Source organism: Echinops telfairi, unplaced genomic scaffold (genome assembly GCF_000313985.2).
Source record: "Echinops telfairi isolate 266 unplaced genomic scaffold, ASM31398v2 ScPeMD7_5;HRSCAF=22, whole genome shotgun sequence".
Taxonomy (NCBI): domain Eukaryota; kingdom Metazoa; phylum Chordata; class Mammalia; order Afrosoricida; family Tenrecidae; genus Echinops; species Echinops telfairi.
Window position 1 is genome coordinate 21096499 of NW_022103901.1, and position 17115 is coordinate 21113613.

Genomic DNA, 17115 nt, shown 5'->3' on the forward strand with positions numbered 1-17115 from the left:
CCTGGAGACGGATAGAGGAGCGGTGTCTTGGTTCCTAAGACCATGGGAAATATATGTTCTCTGATGGTCTTAGGCGACCCCTGTGAAAAGGTCGTTCGACCCCCAAAGGGGTCATAACCCACAGGTTGATAACCACTGCTTTAAACAAAATGGATTGATACAGTGGCTGCAACAATGAGTTCAAACATGGCAACAACTGTGAGGCTGGTGCAGGACCAGGAAGTGTTGCGCTCTGTTGAATCTAGGGTCACTATGAGTCCGAACCAACTCCTGCTAAACGGACAAACAGGTCTGTCTTGGAAGAAGTACAGCCAGAATGTTTCTTAGCGGCAAGGATGGCGAGGCTTCGTATTACGTACTTTGGCCATGTTGTCAGGAGAGCCCAGTCCCCAGAGAAGGGCATCATGTTTGGTAACGTAGAGGGGGAGCAAAGAAGAGGGAGGCCCTCAAAAAGATGGATGGACACCAGGGCTGCATGTGGGCTTCAACAGAAGAACAACGGTGAGGGTGGCACAGGGCCAGGCAGGTTCCATTCTGCTGTGTAGAGCGTCGCTGTGGGACAGAACTGACTTGACGGCACCCGACCACGTGAGTCGGAACCAACTCAGCGGCAGCTACAAGATGTAAAGAATGGGTCTGAATCTGAATTGATGGCAGCGAGTCATTTGGGGGTTGTTGTTGTTTGGTTTGGTTTGGTTTGTGTTGGGTTTGAAGGAGCAGTGCTAAGTAAGTGCTTTACCGTTGACTGTGAGCAGGCCACCAGCTCCACAGGAGACAGATGTGGCAGTCTGCTTCCATGAAGATTTTCATCCTCAAAAACTCTATGACCAGGTACTCTGTCTTCTAGATTCCCGAGGAGTCAGATTGGACCAGGTGGCAATGGGATTTGAGACGTTGTGGTACAATGACATATAGTTGATCTATTTATGTGAGAACACAAATTACTGGGGTGGAACCACCGCAGGATACTTCCATAGAAGAGATGACAAAAGAGCAAAGGAAGACAATTCACTGGGTGATTGCTCTCTTACCTATGATAAATGTCCACTCACAACCAGAAAAGACCAGCATTCCGACTGATTTCAAAACTGGAAATTCTGGCAAGAATCAGATTGTTCTCCTATCTAAAAACTAGAGTAGTGCTTCTTTATTTCCCTCACACAAAGAGACCTTGTTCTCCCCCAAACATGCTTTAGTATGCATGATAAGATAAAGAGATCTAAAGTTTCATGTCTCGGGTCTACCAGAATCAAGTGAGACATAAAGGTGTACACATCATCTCTGAGAAAACAGAAGTCACGGGTTGCAAGAATGGAGCTGGGTTTGCTAACTTCACTGAAACCATGAATTTGTCCCTATGCCCCAGTCTCTTCTACAGTTGGAGTGGCCTATGTCTGCATTCTGGCCACACACACACATACAAGTGAGAAGTGGTATGTGTCCCTTCCAGGCTGAAGGGATTGTGAAATGAGTAAGCTTTCTCATGTTCCATCAGTCAAACGGAGAAAACAATTAGGTTATAGATGAAGGCAGAGTCCCAGATGGAGGAGCCTGGGGTCCCACCATGACTATGGGAAAGGCTGCCTGACCGATCAGGATCACCTGCACTGACTGTGAGGCCACAGAGCTGTCAAGGCTTCTCTATCTCAGAGGCTGTGATGGATCCTGACGATTACCTTAACAAACAGAATTTTACAATGTTGAGTCCTAAAAAATAGTTGAGGAGCTCAAGGTATACCAAGATGAACACAGCTAAATCATCGGAAGGGAAATATATCTGAATGCCCTGGCTTCCTTGCTCTACAGTTTGCAACCGATGGGCAACATTGAAATGAGAAACAGATGTCCCTTCCGAGTAGGCAAATGGCACCATCTCTCAATGGGTGGCTCCAGAAGGTGCCTGTCTCCCGCTTGGATTTGACTTCTGTGCACAAAACTGAAAACATCTCCACTAACATGTCTCAGATTCAGCCTCAGAGATCTAAGACTTGGTGCTTTTCTACATGTGGTGTGATATTATATAGAACAGAAAATGGACACAAGTCTACAGCTCAATGAACTTTCCTAATCTAAACACATCCATGCAACCAACACCCAGGATAATAAACAGAACACTCTCACCAGTAACTAAATCAGTTCTGTGACAATAACAACAACCACCTCTCATGGGTTTACTGACAGTCTGAGAAGTATAGTTTGAAATGAACTCCCAAGAGAGGTATGTAGTAGACCCCATGGTGCAAGATCAAGGACAGACCTCTCCTTCAGGGCTGATAAGTCCCCTCTCAGTTCCTCTCCAGTGCCACCAAGCGTAATCATCACCCTAATCTCTATCGGCAATAATTATAATTACTTGGGATAATACAGAATGTCCTCTTTGGGGTGAGTTTCTTTCACTGTGAGCTTCTTATGCTGTGAGAGTCATCTATGTTGTACATAGTTACCATTTGCCCATTCTCATTGCTGTATAGTATTTTGTTGTGTATGTTAATTAAATATTACATAATTATACACGCATAAATTATTATATAATTAATATCTACACCAAGTGAATTCTCTTTCTACTGATGATAGGTTTTTTATTGCATCAATTTTATGTTCAGTTTTAAAGCACAGTCTTTCACTCCAGTCCACCAGGGTCTATGACGAACAAAACAAAGACAGCAAAGCAACTGCTGATCTTCAAAGGTGAACATGGGCAAAACGTAGGCTCTACCCAAATGAAAGCCAAGTCATTCACACTTCTGACAACTCACTTCCCAACAGGCTCTAACGAATGCAAAATTTGGAGCTTGTAAACGAGTAAGTGATCAAAATCACTTCCAAGACATCACAGATCAAGATATAGCAAAACTTGTACCAAAACCAAAGTCAGATAACCTCTCTCTTCAGTCATTTCTCAATGATACCATCCATTCATGTAATACACATTAATTGAGCATATATTATATGCCGCATATGGAGTTAGCAGGTACAGGGGGAACAGCAATTAGAGGAAGGCTTATTAACAACCTGCAATATGTAGGTGACACAACCTTGCTTGCTGAAAGTGAGGAGGACTGCAAGCACTTGCTGATGAAGATCAGCGAATGTCGTCTTTGATATGGATGACAGCTCAATCTAAGAAAAACTATAATCCTCGCACCTGGACCAATAGGCAACATCATGATAAATGGAGAAAACACTGACGTTGTTAAGCATTTCATCTTCCTTGGATCTACAATCAATGCTCATGGAGACAGCAGTCAAGAGATCAAACAACGCATCGCATTAGGTAAGTCTGGCGCACAAGACCTCTTTTAAAGTGCTGAAAAGCAAGGGTGTTACTTCAAGGATTTAAAGGGCGCTTGATCCAAGCCATGGCTATTTTCAATGCCTCCTGTGCGTGTGACAGTTGGGCATTGAATAAAGAAGGCCAAAGAATAACTGATGTGTTTGAACGGTGGTGCTGGAGGAGAACATTAGCAGTACCATGGACTACCAAGAGAACCAACAAATCTGTCTTGGAAGAAGAACCGCTGGAATGCTCCTCAGAGCCCTTTATCGCAAGACCTTTGCTATCTACTTGGACACATCGTCAGGCTAGCCTAGTCCTTGGAAAAGGACATCATGCTTGGTAAGTAGAGAGTCAGCGAAAAAGAGGAAAATCTTTGGGCTCAAACATGATGAGCACTGGACATAACAGGTGGTACACATGGTCACTGAGTCAGAACTTACTTGATGGCATCTAACAATAACAACAACAACAAGTACTGTAGACTTAATCCCAGGAACACTAGAAAATGAATCTCAAAGAGACGGTCTTTCAATTCAAAGAAAGAGGTCCCTTCCCATGCTAAAGGCCAATCCTGGTTGTCTGAATTCATACTTGGACTCCAGTCATCAATTTGCTCTCCACCAAAAAAAAAAAAAAAGCTTGATAATTGAAAGTTTCACTTGCAGCATTCCCTAACCTCTCGAGAATTACCCTCGCTATTTGGGAAAGGAGGAAGACATTCAATGGCACCTCAAAATCATCACCCTAACCACCCCCAGAAGACAGCAAGCACCCCCACAAACTTCACCCTCTGCTTGGCCCACACACGTGCCTGCTTCTCCTTTAACTCAAAAGAGCACATAAATTTTAAAGTGTGGGATGGACAGAGTTCCATGCATTTGGAAATGCCGTCAATACATTTTCAAAACCAGCTCAGCAGATGGGGCCAGCAAAGATATCAACGTGATTTTCTGAGGCTTCCCACAAATTCAAACATGTGCTTGAGCCAGAAAGATTTTTTTAAATCATTTTATTGGGGGCTCGTACAACTCTTATCATAATCCATACATCCATCCATTGTGTCAAACACATTTGTACATTTGTTGCCATCATCATTCTCAAAACATTTGCTTTCTACTTGAGCCTTTGCTATCAGCTCCTCATTTTTCCCCTCTCTCCCTACCCACCCTTCCTCACAAACCCTTGATAATTTATAAATTATTATTATTTTGTATGAAAGAATTTTTCAAGAAAGCACTACCCTCACTCAAGTTAAAATCAACCCCTGCAGCCCCAGGTACAGGAATTCTGGTGACACAGTGGTTAAGCACTGGGCTTGCAGCCTAAAGGTGGTTGGTTGGAACTCCTTAGCAGCTCTGCGGAGAAAGATGTAGCAGCAGTGTATTTCTGCAAAGGCTTTGGAAACCAGATAGAGCGGTTCTGCATAAAAATGACTCCAGAGCAAAGAGTTTCTTTCTCTCCCTTTCTTTCTTTCTTTCTTTCATAAGGGGGGCATTTGACCTCAACTAGTCACTTCTCTCTATGGCCCCCTTTGAAGCCGCACTTACAGGTTTTGACTGCAGATATAAGTACATCCATTCTTGCTCTGTCTTCTCATTCAGGAACATTTATTTTGCATCCGCAGCAAGATATGAGGCTCAGTAAAGACAAGGACCGTCCTGCTGTGCCCAGCCCTAGGAATAATCTATATAACCCCTATTTATTAAGTGCAGGGTCAGGCGCTAAGGAAACACTTGGAACACGCCCAATGAACTCAGTACTCTGATTATTTCCTTTTACCCATGAAGGGGAAAAAAAAAAGCTCTACGAGGTTAAGTAACTTGCTCAAGGTCACACACAGCACGTGGGAAGATTTGAACCAAGGCTTTCTGTCCCCAACACGTACATTTGTCACTGCATGCAGCATGTGCTCCATAAACACGTGCCACTGGATAAGTGACAACAGCGGAGAGGGAGGAAGAGAGTGGGAGGATTCCTTTCAGAGGAAAAATCATTTCTACGGCTCTCAGTGCCGAAAGATGCAATAAAGAGAGATATCCCTATTATTAGAACCACAAAAATAACCTAGTAACCACCCCCCCGAAATAGAACAATCAACAATATGACTGACATAAATATCCGAATGTCTCCCTCGGATGCGAACGCCAGCAAACAGCTCCGGGGTGCTGTGGGAAAGGGTCCCTGATACCGCCATGCTCATTCGTTTCACAGTTTTCCCTACCTGACCTCCATTACCACAGGCTGGGATTTCAGGATCTGAGTCAGAGCAAATACAATTTCAAAACCTACCTCCTGCTTCTCTTAAAAAAAAAAAAATCTGGCCATCTCATTCACCCACACACGTCTTGCTTTAAAAACAACGACAAGCACCACTTCCTAGTCCGGGACACGGCCTTCACAAAGTCCACAACCTCCAATCTGACACGTGGCTCCTCTGGCAATGCACCCTCCTTCCTGTTCCGTGCGAACCCTGTTCTCCTGCGTGTCTCAGCTTGGGCATCCTCTGCCTGAAACAGCCTCCCCCACTGCCACTCCTTGTCAACCTGGGAACTCCTACTCCTCCTGGAAGACTGCTCCCAAAATGTCACCTCCTCTGTGGAATCTTCCCCACCCCCCCAAGGAGGAGGGGTGCCCTGGCCGGTGTGGCACTTTCCATCATGTAGTGGAACAAATTGGCCACGTGCTGTTCTCCACTCCAATGGCCAGGAGGCTCTTCCGGACCCAGGGCCGTGTCGTCCCCATCATCAAAGACCCAGTCACAACCTTAATCTAGTCTCGGGGTCAGAAGAAAGGAAGAGCTCTAGGATCCCTCTAAACAGGTGGGCCTTGTTGAGTTACAATACTGCATCACTTGATGTAAAACGCTATTGTGTTTCTGGTGAACGTTGACTCAGTAAATTAGGTTTCCATTCGACAGTTTCGATACAAATGATCTGGTGACACTGGCAACATTTTCTTTTCATAGTGTGACAACATCCTTCTTTAATCATGTGCCGTTTCCAGTACTCCAGCTGGACCAATCCCCAGAGAAGGACATCGCGCTTGGTAGAGAGTAAGGAAAAGGAGAAAGATTCTCAAGGAAATGGGCTACTCCACTAACTACAACACGCGGGAACAATGGTTGGCTGGCGAGGAGCCAGGCCCCGTTTCTTCTGTTAGACACAGAATCACTGTGAGTCGGAGCTGACTCAATGACACCGAAGAGCAAGTTGAGGCCGCATCTCCTGGACCAGTTCATCTGTGTCTCGTGGTACATATCGAGACTCAAACGGAGGGAATCAGAGTCAACCCAGTCTGGATCTGAGTTCCCCTTCTGAGTCAGTAGGGCAACTTTCTGCATGGGAGCCAAGAAAAGAGAAACTCAGGAGACGCGCACAGATTGGGCAAAAATAATGAACCGTCAGCGAAACAAACACAGGAATGGCAATGAGTAAAAGATGAGCACTTCTGAATACACATACTATCATCTCTTCCAGACCCTGTTGATGCTGTGCCTTTCAACAATCTACATCAAACTGCCCTCCCCACCCCTGACTCTCCACATCCAACATGTCTAGGAAGACCCTGAACTCCCTTTTCTGCTGCTAAGGAGGACCAGCCAATACAAAATCAAGTTCAGAGGGAGAACAGAACCAGGCTTAGCCTAAGGTGAAAATTAAAAATTGGCTTACAGCTAAAGCACATCCTTGTTCTCATCATTCCTTGCTGTTCCTTTATAATATTCAGTGGATGTTTACTAAGTGCCCAGACTTGTGTCAAGACGGGTTAACACGAAACTGAGACTTTTTCAGAGCTTGTTAAGAAATCGGAAAGAAGGGGAAAGAATTGACAAAGCATTTTTCTCAAAGTGTAGTCCATTGATGCTTATTGTGCAAACCCTGCGAATGATCTCCCACACAGGGGAAAGCACCGTGTGCCTTGAGGGAGTGAATTGATTTAAAAGACCAGGCATGGACCTAGGGGAGTGGAGGTAACTGAGGGAATGGATGTAACTATGGGCCCCTAGAAACCGGCTCTCCACTCACCCATGCCTCTTACTGAAAGACTTTGCATTCTGTTTTATTCTCAATCTATGGTCTCATAGTTACGCTCTCTCTGACCTTGTCTGATGCTCTCTGCTGTAGAAGAGCCACCTCAAACTGCAACTCCTGAACATGAAGGAAGTCAGCTAAGAGATGCAGTTCTCTGCGAAACTGAGAGAAGCCACCTTGACGTAGCGGTCTCATTCCCACATACACTTGTCTCACTTATAGCCAAGGCACAAATCAAGGGTCATCTCAGAGCTTCTCTACAGAATGTCACAGCGAGAGGACTTTCTTGTGTGTCTTCACCCGGGATAGGAAGTTTCACAATACAGATGTGAGCTGACCCCTTGAGACAACTAAACGTTTGCCAATTATCCCAGTGAATGGGACATTTTATATAATTCTCAGACCAAAGAGTTTCCTGGTCCCACTCCCAACCTTCAATAGCTTCCTATTGTGTACGTTCTCAGACTACCCTGCACGGTTCCTTCAAAGTAGTTACCGATCTGAAAATAAATGCTTGTGCACGGTTTGTAGCATCGCTCATCAACCCCCACCAGGAAGCAAGCTCCCTCACAGTAAAACTCTCCATGTTGCTCGCTGTTGCATTCTTTTTGGATGGATTGGGGGAAGGAAGGATGGATACATGGAAAAAAATAGATGGATAGATAGCTGCATGGATAAGTGTGGTAGATGGTTGGATTTCCTCCAAGATTTTCAAGCAGTCTTCACACCTCCAAATGCCATATGTAAGCACTGTGGAAATGGTTTATTCCATAAAAAGGCCAATATTCTATCTATAGACGACCACAAAATTCCAATAAGGAGATCTGACATATGATGCTAAAGGACCATGATACTAGATCGAATGCCAAAAAAATGCTACGGAACCGAGCCTGTGAAGGAATCGACTACATAGTAACTCAGTTCCTCCCCTTCCCCGTGCAAGATTCATTGCAATGGCCTCCTTCCTTTGACAGAGCTCTAGGTAGATGCTCCATACCTTGCCTCCACAACAACGTCCCCAATGACAAAGTGAAACAGAGAGAGGGGGTAATCCTAGAACTAGGAGCTTCATACAAAAAGATGAAGAAATAGATCAAATAAAATTAGCAAATGCCATGAGTAGGGGGATGGTCCTTTCACAGTCAACCCAGTATAGCCTGGCCAATTCGAGTCCTGGGAAGGCAATTTCAAGGAATCCTCCCAACGTCAGTATTCAGTATGGGGCAAACTGGAGTGAAGCAAAGGTTGCTGAACACAATCTAGACCTAAGGAAAGTAAGTGCAGGAAAGCAGGCCACCACCCCAGAGACATAGGAAATCACAGCCCAGGGAGGGAACGAGTCAACAGGAATAAAACACTCACCGGTCATGGTTCCTGGTCATTTCCAGCTGCCACCCACCACACAGGCTCTCTCCACCTAGGCAGTGGACAGGACCTGGACAGTGACCACGGGAAACACTGGAGGCTGGGTAAGTGCCTCACTTCTCCCCTGCACTGAGTCAGGGCAAGGAGCAGAAAACCAGAAACAATCAGAGAACCAGACCAGTGACCAACAACAAGACAAATGGGCTCTTCCCTTTATACGCTCCCAGGGACCAAAGATACAATCCCACTCCCACGCTTACCCACCCAGCAGCCCCTAATGGCCCACCCTTCTACCCCTCCCCTGCCTGGTGTTGCACCTGGCCCACCTCCCCAGTCCAGTCACTCCACTCACTGGTGGCCTACAGAGAGATCCGATGGATCAAGCACAGCATGCTTGCCACCCCTGAGATCTGCACAGCAGAGGCAAAGCAAGAAGGCAATCAACAAATAAATATAACAACACCACAAAGTCTCAGGGATGCCAGACAATTGCAAATCAGACACACACACACACACACACACACACACACACACACACAAATAGTACAAGATAGCTCAAGAAAACCCACTCGAAGGACTTTGGAAAGAAGAAATAGCAATGGAACCACCTGATAAGGAATTCCAAATAACAGTATCTAGGACCAGTCAACAGATTAAGAAAGAGATTGAGGTGGGAGAGAACAAAAAAAATATCATAGACAAATCAAGGAAATCCAGACCAACGTCTAGAATAATTCAGGAAAACACTACAAGAACAAACAGATAAAAAGAATGAAAATTTACAACCCATACAAAAGTAGCAAATAGAAATCCTAAAGACTGAGAATACAATTTCAGAAGGAGATGACACATTTGGAGGACAAGGAAGTAAAACGGAATCACTGGACAACAGAAGCAAAATTGAACATAAATTCCTTAGTACAAATCTCCTGTAAAGCAAGCATGGCAAGGCTTTGTCTTACAGACTTTGGGCATATTGTCAGGCGAGACCAGTCCCTAAAGAAGGACGTCATACTTGGTAAAGTGGAGGAAGGCCATCAACAAGATGGATGGACCCAGTGGACTCAGGCATAGGAATAACCATTTTAAGGGTGGTACAGGGTTGGGCAGTGCCTCATTCTGTTATGCGTAGGGTCGCTATGGTTCAGAACTGACTCGATGGCACCTAACAACAACAACAACAACAAGAGATAGGAACGTCACCTCCCAGTAGCACCACTGTATATGAATATGTTCATGTTCATATGGAACCTCTCCAACAGTATTCATAGACAACACTGCATATGTTCTTCCAAACCCTCAATTTTAGCTTTTAACCAGTGATTTTTTTCTTACATCCTAATCCCTATGAACTCATGTGGACTGTGAGCATTGAATATCTGCTTCTAGGCAAGCCCTGCAATATCACTATGGTTTTCAGTCGTAGGAGCCATTGAAGCAGTTCCACCCATAGCTGCTCCCTACGTAAAACGGAACAGAATACTGCCTAGTCCTGTACCATCCTCACAATTGTTCTTATATTTCAGCCCATTCACTGTTGCATACTTTTTCAAAGTAGTCTCTATGAGCCTGTATATTATATCAACGAGATTTTCAAAGGTCACATTTTCCATATTTACTTCAAAAGGCATTAGGTTGCCCAGTGACAAAGCTTTAAGCTCTCACTGGGTGCTCTACAGCAACAAATGAATTTGCTCTTTGTTGCCTCTCCCACAAAGCAGCCCTCCTTCTGAAAATCCAGCATTAACTCACCCAAAGATTCTTATTTCACTTGGGACATTGGGTCTGAAATATCCTACTTTGGGAAGAGGTGGGGAGGCAAACGATCCAATAGATGTCCAAAAGTCTTTGCCCTTTATTCACACATAAACTCCTGGAGCACAATCTGAATAAGCCAAAAGGTGAGCAGAGCTGGGATGCCAGGTCTCTGAGATGTTCTTTGGGCGAGAGAGGCATGTGAAAAGCAGAAGCAAGTAGAGAGTAACTTGCAGCCCGAGTTGGAGACGACAAATCAACAAGTGGCCCTCTTTCTGATTCACCTAGAAAGTTCAACCTCAGGGGGGAAGAAACCACAGGGGAAGGGAGACAGAAGTCGATATAAGATATGAAAATTAAAATAATTTATAATTTATCAAGGGGTCACGAGTGTGGGAGAGGTGAGGGAGGGTCAAAGGAGGAGCTGAGACCAGGGCTCAAATAGAACGTAAATGTTTAGAAAATAATGATGGCAACATATGTACAAATATGCTTGATACAATTGATGTATGGATTTTTATAAGAGCTGTAAGAGCCCCCAAAAAAAATGATCTTTAAAAATAAAGAAAGTTCAGCCTCAAGTGTAGGATGTCATATAATAAATTTTTAGAGAAAACTATGGGAGGCATGAAATTAACCTTAAATTCATTTTTTATTGCAGTACACAAGAAGCATCTATGTGATAGCTACACGTTAAAATAAAAATATCCTCTAGGTTGCTGTTGATGAGAACAGTAGTGGTTGAGTTCATCAATCAGTACTTTGGTGATTTTAAGAATTATTCTTATTAAAAGTGAAAAAAAAATGTTTCCTAATCTACACCCAAAAAAGGGAAGAACTGATTGATTCCTTATCATCATTAATGCTGGCTCTTCACAGTCAGAAAATTCATGTGCTGGGATTTTTCTAGCGAATCCATACAAGGTTAGAGCTTTCTCATGAGGGAAGGGGCGAGGGAAGACTATGCTGTTTAACCCAACACTACCTGGCTCTCCAGGCCCAGGTGCTGAGCTGATCACTCACTGGTGTTATCCAAAGGGCTGTGAAGAAACAGATCTGAGAGGAAAACCCACCTAAATACATAAAAGAGGCACACTCATCTAATGAGTTCTAGAATAATTCCGTCCGACTTTGACGCAACTTTCTACAGTAATAATGATCATTTCACTTAGAGTCACTGATACTTGACGTGCATATTTCTCATGCATTAGCTCCCTGACGCCTCACTATAGCCGCGTGAAGCTGAGACGACTATTGCCAACGAGCAGATAAGCTACAACAGGTCCCACAGTGAAGAGGTGACAGATCAGAGATTCGAACTGTTGCCTGAATCGAACCCCATGCTTTGAATTCTGAAGCTCTTTACAAGAGGGCATGGAGAAGTCTGTGGAAAAATGAAGTGAAAAGGTAATGGAATTTTTCCACAAAACCTTGCAGCTCCCTCTCATTTGACTGCCTCCCTATTTCGATGAAAGGGAACTCTGATGGGGCCAGGGGGTAAGTGTGGGGCTGCTAGCCACAAGGTCAGCAGCTCAAACCCACCTCCCACTCCCCAGGCGAGGGATGAGCCCGTCTGCTCTCATAAAAAGGCGCAGTCGTAGAAAGTTTGTGGGGCTATTCTACACTGTCCTACAGTCTGAGTGGACCTGATAGTAAGCTTTGGTTTGGGGTTGTTTCCTTCTCTTTTTTTTTAATCATTTTATTGGGGGCTCATACAACTCTTATCACAATCCATCCATCCATCCATCCATCCACCCATTGTGTCAAGCACATTTGTACATTTGTTACCATCAGCATTCTCAGAACATTTTCCTTCTCCTTGAGCCCTTGGTATCAGGATCTCCTCCTTTTTTTCCCCTCCCTACCTGTTCCTCTGTCTCATGAAGCCTTGGTAATTGATAAATTATTATTATTTTGTCATGTCTGACACTCTCCAACGTCTCTCTTCACTTGGGGTTTTTTCTCCTGAAGTGATTTTCTTTTTTAAAAAGACTTTTCTCTTTGTCAAGTTGCAAAGACCTTGGAGAGTAAGAGTCTGATTCTCCCCCAAGGCTTGTCTTACTTACAGGGAAGCTACAGACAGAGGTTTAGATGCCTCTCAAGAATGCCACAGAGAGAGGTCTGCTTTGCATGTCCGTGGGACTCAGTCCTAAGTCATAATTTATGCAGTTTCACAATATGCATTCTCAGTCCCATTCTTCCATCCACGGAAGTACTTATTTTTAAGCTACCTCAGAGAATGGTTTATTTAAAAAAAAAAAAAAAAGAGTACAAAGTAAAAGAGGTACTGTGGCAGTCAGAGCTTTTGTCCTCTAACATACAAAAGGTAAAAATTTCCAGTCTTCAACTCCCCAGAGCACACAGAAATCCATAAAATCCCCTGGTTTGTGCCCTTCTCATTGTTCCTCTCCCAACGCCGTGCCCTATCACCATCCAGTTTCCACGAGCACACTGTCAAGCAAGGAGGCAGCTCTGAAAGGCTGCTTCGCCTCACGATCATGCGCTGCATACCCCCTACCCAATGGCAGAGTACCTCCCGTACCTTTCTCCGTGTGAAACACAGTCCCTAGCCTCTCTTACAGCAAAATATGGGCATAATTAAATTCCAGCCAGTAGAATATATAGGCCAAAGTGATAGTAAGTGGCACTGAGAGTATGTTCTTTGCCCATCTTTGCCCCTGTCCTCCTTCCTCCTAGCTGAAGTAAGGAGGTGAGGGCTGGGGATTCTAGCAACGCTCGTGGCCCATCAGCTGAAGATCCCTCCCTAGAAAGGGTGGAACAGAAAGCTGAAGGAGTCTAGAGCCCTGACCTCTGGACTGCTAACTTGTAGTAGATAATAAAACCTATGTATTTTCTCTTTTTTTTTTTCAAGGACCCCTGGTAGCATAATGTTTACATGTTGGGCTGTGATCTGGGAGGTCGGCAGTTCGAAACCACCAGCCACTGCTCAGGAGAAAAACGAGGCTTTCTATCCCTGTAAAGAGTTACCGTCTCGGAAACACACAGGGGCAGTTCTACCCTGTCCTATAGGGTCACTGTGAGTTGGCATTAACTCAATGGCAGAGTTCGGGTTTCAGTATTTTCTAAAAAAAAAAAAAATGTTTATCACATTTTAAATAGATACTTTCAGACCAAATTTATAGTAGCAAAAAAAAACAGCTAATAAAGAAGTCTTCTATGGTTCCAAAATTAGTCCTAGGCAACTCTGAGGCAAGAGATGACATTTCCCCACTTCCAGGGCATCCCTACGCCAAGCAGCTCAGTTTCAGGTCAGTCCATTGCCCCGCTCCACCCACCCACCGCTCTCCACTCCTCTTCTTCCGGACCTCTCCAGTCCAAACAGAATACACTGTGAAGTAGTGACTTTGGGTGACCAGATGTTCACAGCTGGATTTTTGAAGTTCACCTGGCAGCTGGTTCCAGAGCAGAGCAACCCTGCAGAGCTCGTCTTCTCTCATACCAGCTGCTCTGCCATCGGGGAGTTTAGGGGGAATTGTAAGAGCTGAGACTTTTGAGTGCTTGTTCTATCCAAAGCATCTTCTATCTCATACCAACTGTGAGCCTCATGGCAACTCTTTACTGTTCACGGCCCTGTTTTATAGGAGGGAGCTTCAAAAAGTTTCCCAAGGGAGGGAGAAGGGGGAAATGAAACTAAAATATCACAGAATTGTTTCCCATGAACTTGTTGAAGTCCCCTCAGAGATAGGGAACTTGAAGCACCGAGGCAAAGGAAGATGGCAAAAAATCTCTGAGCCAGACTTCAAACTCAGGGATCTGCCTCTGTCCTCTGTAGATGACCATCACTCTACAGTGCCTCCAAACAAGGAAGAAAGGAGGATCCCCCCTCCACCTGCACCCCCATGGGCACTCCTATGTGTAAGGTAGCCATATTTCGTTAGAAACCTTCATTTTGCTTTTCTCTCGCCACTATGGAAAATTCCTATCAAGAGAGTCCCAATTCTGTATTAGATATGCCATCATCAGCCATTCTAAAGTGCCTTTCCCAGTAATAGTAAAAAATGTCTTTAAAAGTCACCCCTGGCCTCAGCAAGAGCCACAGACAGAAACTGATTCATGGAAGTGAAAGGCCACCTTGAAGCAGAAATGACCTAGTCCAGCACCAAGACACTATCTATAATTTGCCGGAGGGAGTCACACAGAGTTTTCACCAACCAGCCAAACTGCTTGTACTGGGACTTAAAATGTTGTCACCTAGAGGGTTTTGGGGAGTCCTCTGGGGGTGCTCCATGACACTGCTGTTCCAAACCTCCCATCTGAGGCTGATGAGTGTGCAATGGCTCCTCACTCCGTGCTGAGCAGGGCCTGGCCTGCCTCTTAGGGGTGAGAACATGGGACTCTTAGAGAATAGTGGGACCACGCTGCCGGGCATTCTGCACACTTGACAATGCCACCTACATTCGCCAGGGAGCACTCCAATTTTCCCTGGTGAGTGAAAGTGGAACCAGAGCACCATCCTTCAGGGCCAAGTCTGATCTCAGCCTCTTTAATGCTCAACGGTTTTCTTCTCCGGACTTTAACCCAGCTCTGACAGGAGCCACCCCGACTCTAAGGCACATGCCCAAAATGAGACACTTCTCACCAAACTCAGCAAACTGATGGGAAAAATGGAGTTCGGGAGTGGAGGAAGGGGAACTTTCCAGAGTAAAAGTTGCAAAGCAGCGTCCACGCAAGCCAGAAACGGTGAAGCAGGCCATGTTGGGATTGACTGGGACAAAATAGTGAATGTGGGTCCTGTCTTTGAACATCATTCGCTCTCCAGCTCCAAAGGTCTGCGGTCACCAGGAAAGTGGGACCACTCCTGGAGAAATTGGACATTCCAATTTGTCTGAGAAATTCTCCGGATGCAAAATGTGGGCATCCAAATTTAATAAATAAATAAGTAAGTCGAACAGTTAGAGACACCTTAAGGGTTAAAGTTGAGTGGTACAGTGAAGTGCTTGCTGGACTGCTAGCTGTTCAAACCCACCCAGAGGTCACTGGGAAGAGAGGTGATCCGCTAAAAAGGTCACCGCCTTTCAAACCCTGTGGAGCAGGGGTGACTTTTAAAGCACAAAGGGGGTTGTGCAGAGGATTCAACTCCACAGTCACTAACAACAGCAAGGGACAAACGAGTCTGTAGGTGATTTGACCATGGACAACTCATTTGCAACCTGTCTTCCAAGACAGTAGCTTCAGTCCCCTCACATAAGATTAAAAGTCACCACTATGAAGGTGGGCTGCCCAGGTTAGAGTCAAGGACAAAGGCAACCAGTCAGTTGGAGACCTTCCTGTATCCGCCCAGAAGATAGATAGGGTGATTGGGAGGAGGATCTGAGAAGCAACCCATCTGGAAGGAGGCCCGGGGACAACCGCAGCTGTATTCTAGAGGAGACACCATTAGCAGAGCAGGCAGCCACCTGCAGAGCTCTCTATGAGCTGGTGGGGCGGGAGGGGGGGGGGGGGTGCAGAACCTTGCTGTGTGAGACAAGAACAGCAAGTGAACAGATGAGGGGGCAGGAATTAGGGCGGAGGAATCCTCCCTGAAATCGTGTCTGAAGACACTTCCTCCAGCAGGAAGACTGGAATGCCAGGGAAGGTTCGGGAGACCCATTTGCACACTTCTATTGCTTGGAAGGAAAAGTGGACGGCACTTCCTTGGCATTGAGGGCTTCGCAGTTCCACCGATGTTTCTGGGATGGAATATCACTGGACACACACACACACACACACACACCCCTTAGAAGGACCCTTCTGTGCGGATGAATTCCTAGCCTGGGAGGTCACGCTAAGAGAAGTGATTCTTTCATTTCTGCTAAGTCTCTTTCACCATCTCTTCTCATAAAGGGCCTCGCCAGAGCCCCACTGCCCGAGCAGCGTGGTACCTACCTTGACACTGGAACCCCTGCTTCCCGAAGCCCCTGCAAAGGCAAAAGGAAACCAGTCAGGCAGCCCACTGCTACCTGCTAGTTCCCCCACAGTCCCTCCTCCCCACTACCTCTCCACTCCAGGTGCAATGGCCAACCGGCAGTTGAGTGCCAGTGCCAGGCCCCCACCCCCACCCCGCCCCAGGCTTCCGCCTTTTGGGGGAACATAGGTGGTTCCGTGGTAACCTCCGCCTCCCCTCACCCCAGGACAGAGGAGACTAGCTTGGGACCACCGCGTTGGGGGAGGGCGCCTTTCCATCCGGGTGGGAGTGGAGAGAGAAAGAGGGACCTACCCACGGATGCCTCCCGCCCAGGACCTGCGGGGACAGAGCGGCAATCAAGATGCCCCCCAGGGGAGGATGAGAGGGGGGAACCCTGTGGCGTGTTGAACCCTGGCGGATCGGGAAGCAAGAAAGGATGGACAGGAGAGAAGAGGGTCCGCAGGGCCAGGTGAAGACACCCCAGTCCCCCAGGGAGGTGCCATCAAAGAGAGCCTGCCCGAGGCGCTGCCCCAGACCCTGAGGGCTGACAACGATGCCCCATGCCCGCAAGCGCTGGGCAGAGGACGCCCGAGGCGCTGCCCCCGGAAAGGGGGTGAGGGAGAGGGCGCCTCCCGCCCGGAAGGAAGGAGGCAGAGAGAGGGCACCCCAGGCGAGAGGGCCCCCTCCCGGGGCGCTGCTCTCCCCGGGAGGGCCAGGCACCCCGCGCTCGCGGCCAGGTGGAGGGAACGCGCCCGCGGCGCTACCGGGGGACTCCCGGCGAC

General features: G+C 46.3%; 1 protein-coding gene across 1 annotated transcript in view; it reads right to left on the bottom strand.

The window, feature by feature from the left end:
- Positions 1–16895, bottom strand: part of PRKCB (protein kinase C beta) — a 457504-nt gene extending 440609 nt beyond the window's left edge. Inside the window, exons 1-3 of the mRNA XM_004705718.2 lie at positions 16870–16895; positions 16646–16669; positions 16315–16346 (exon numbers count right to left, since the gene is read on the bottom strand). Of these exons, the coding sequence (XP_004705775.2) occupies positions 16315–16346; positions 16646–16669; positions 16870–16895 (82 nt within the window). The remainder of the gene's footprint in view (positions 1–16314; positions 16347–16645; positions 16670–16869) is intronic.
- Positions 16896–17115: the final 220 nt, after the last annotated feature.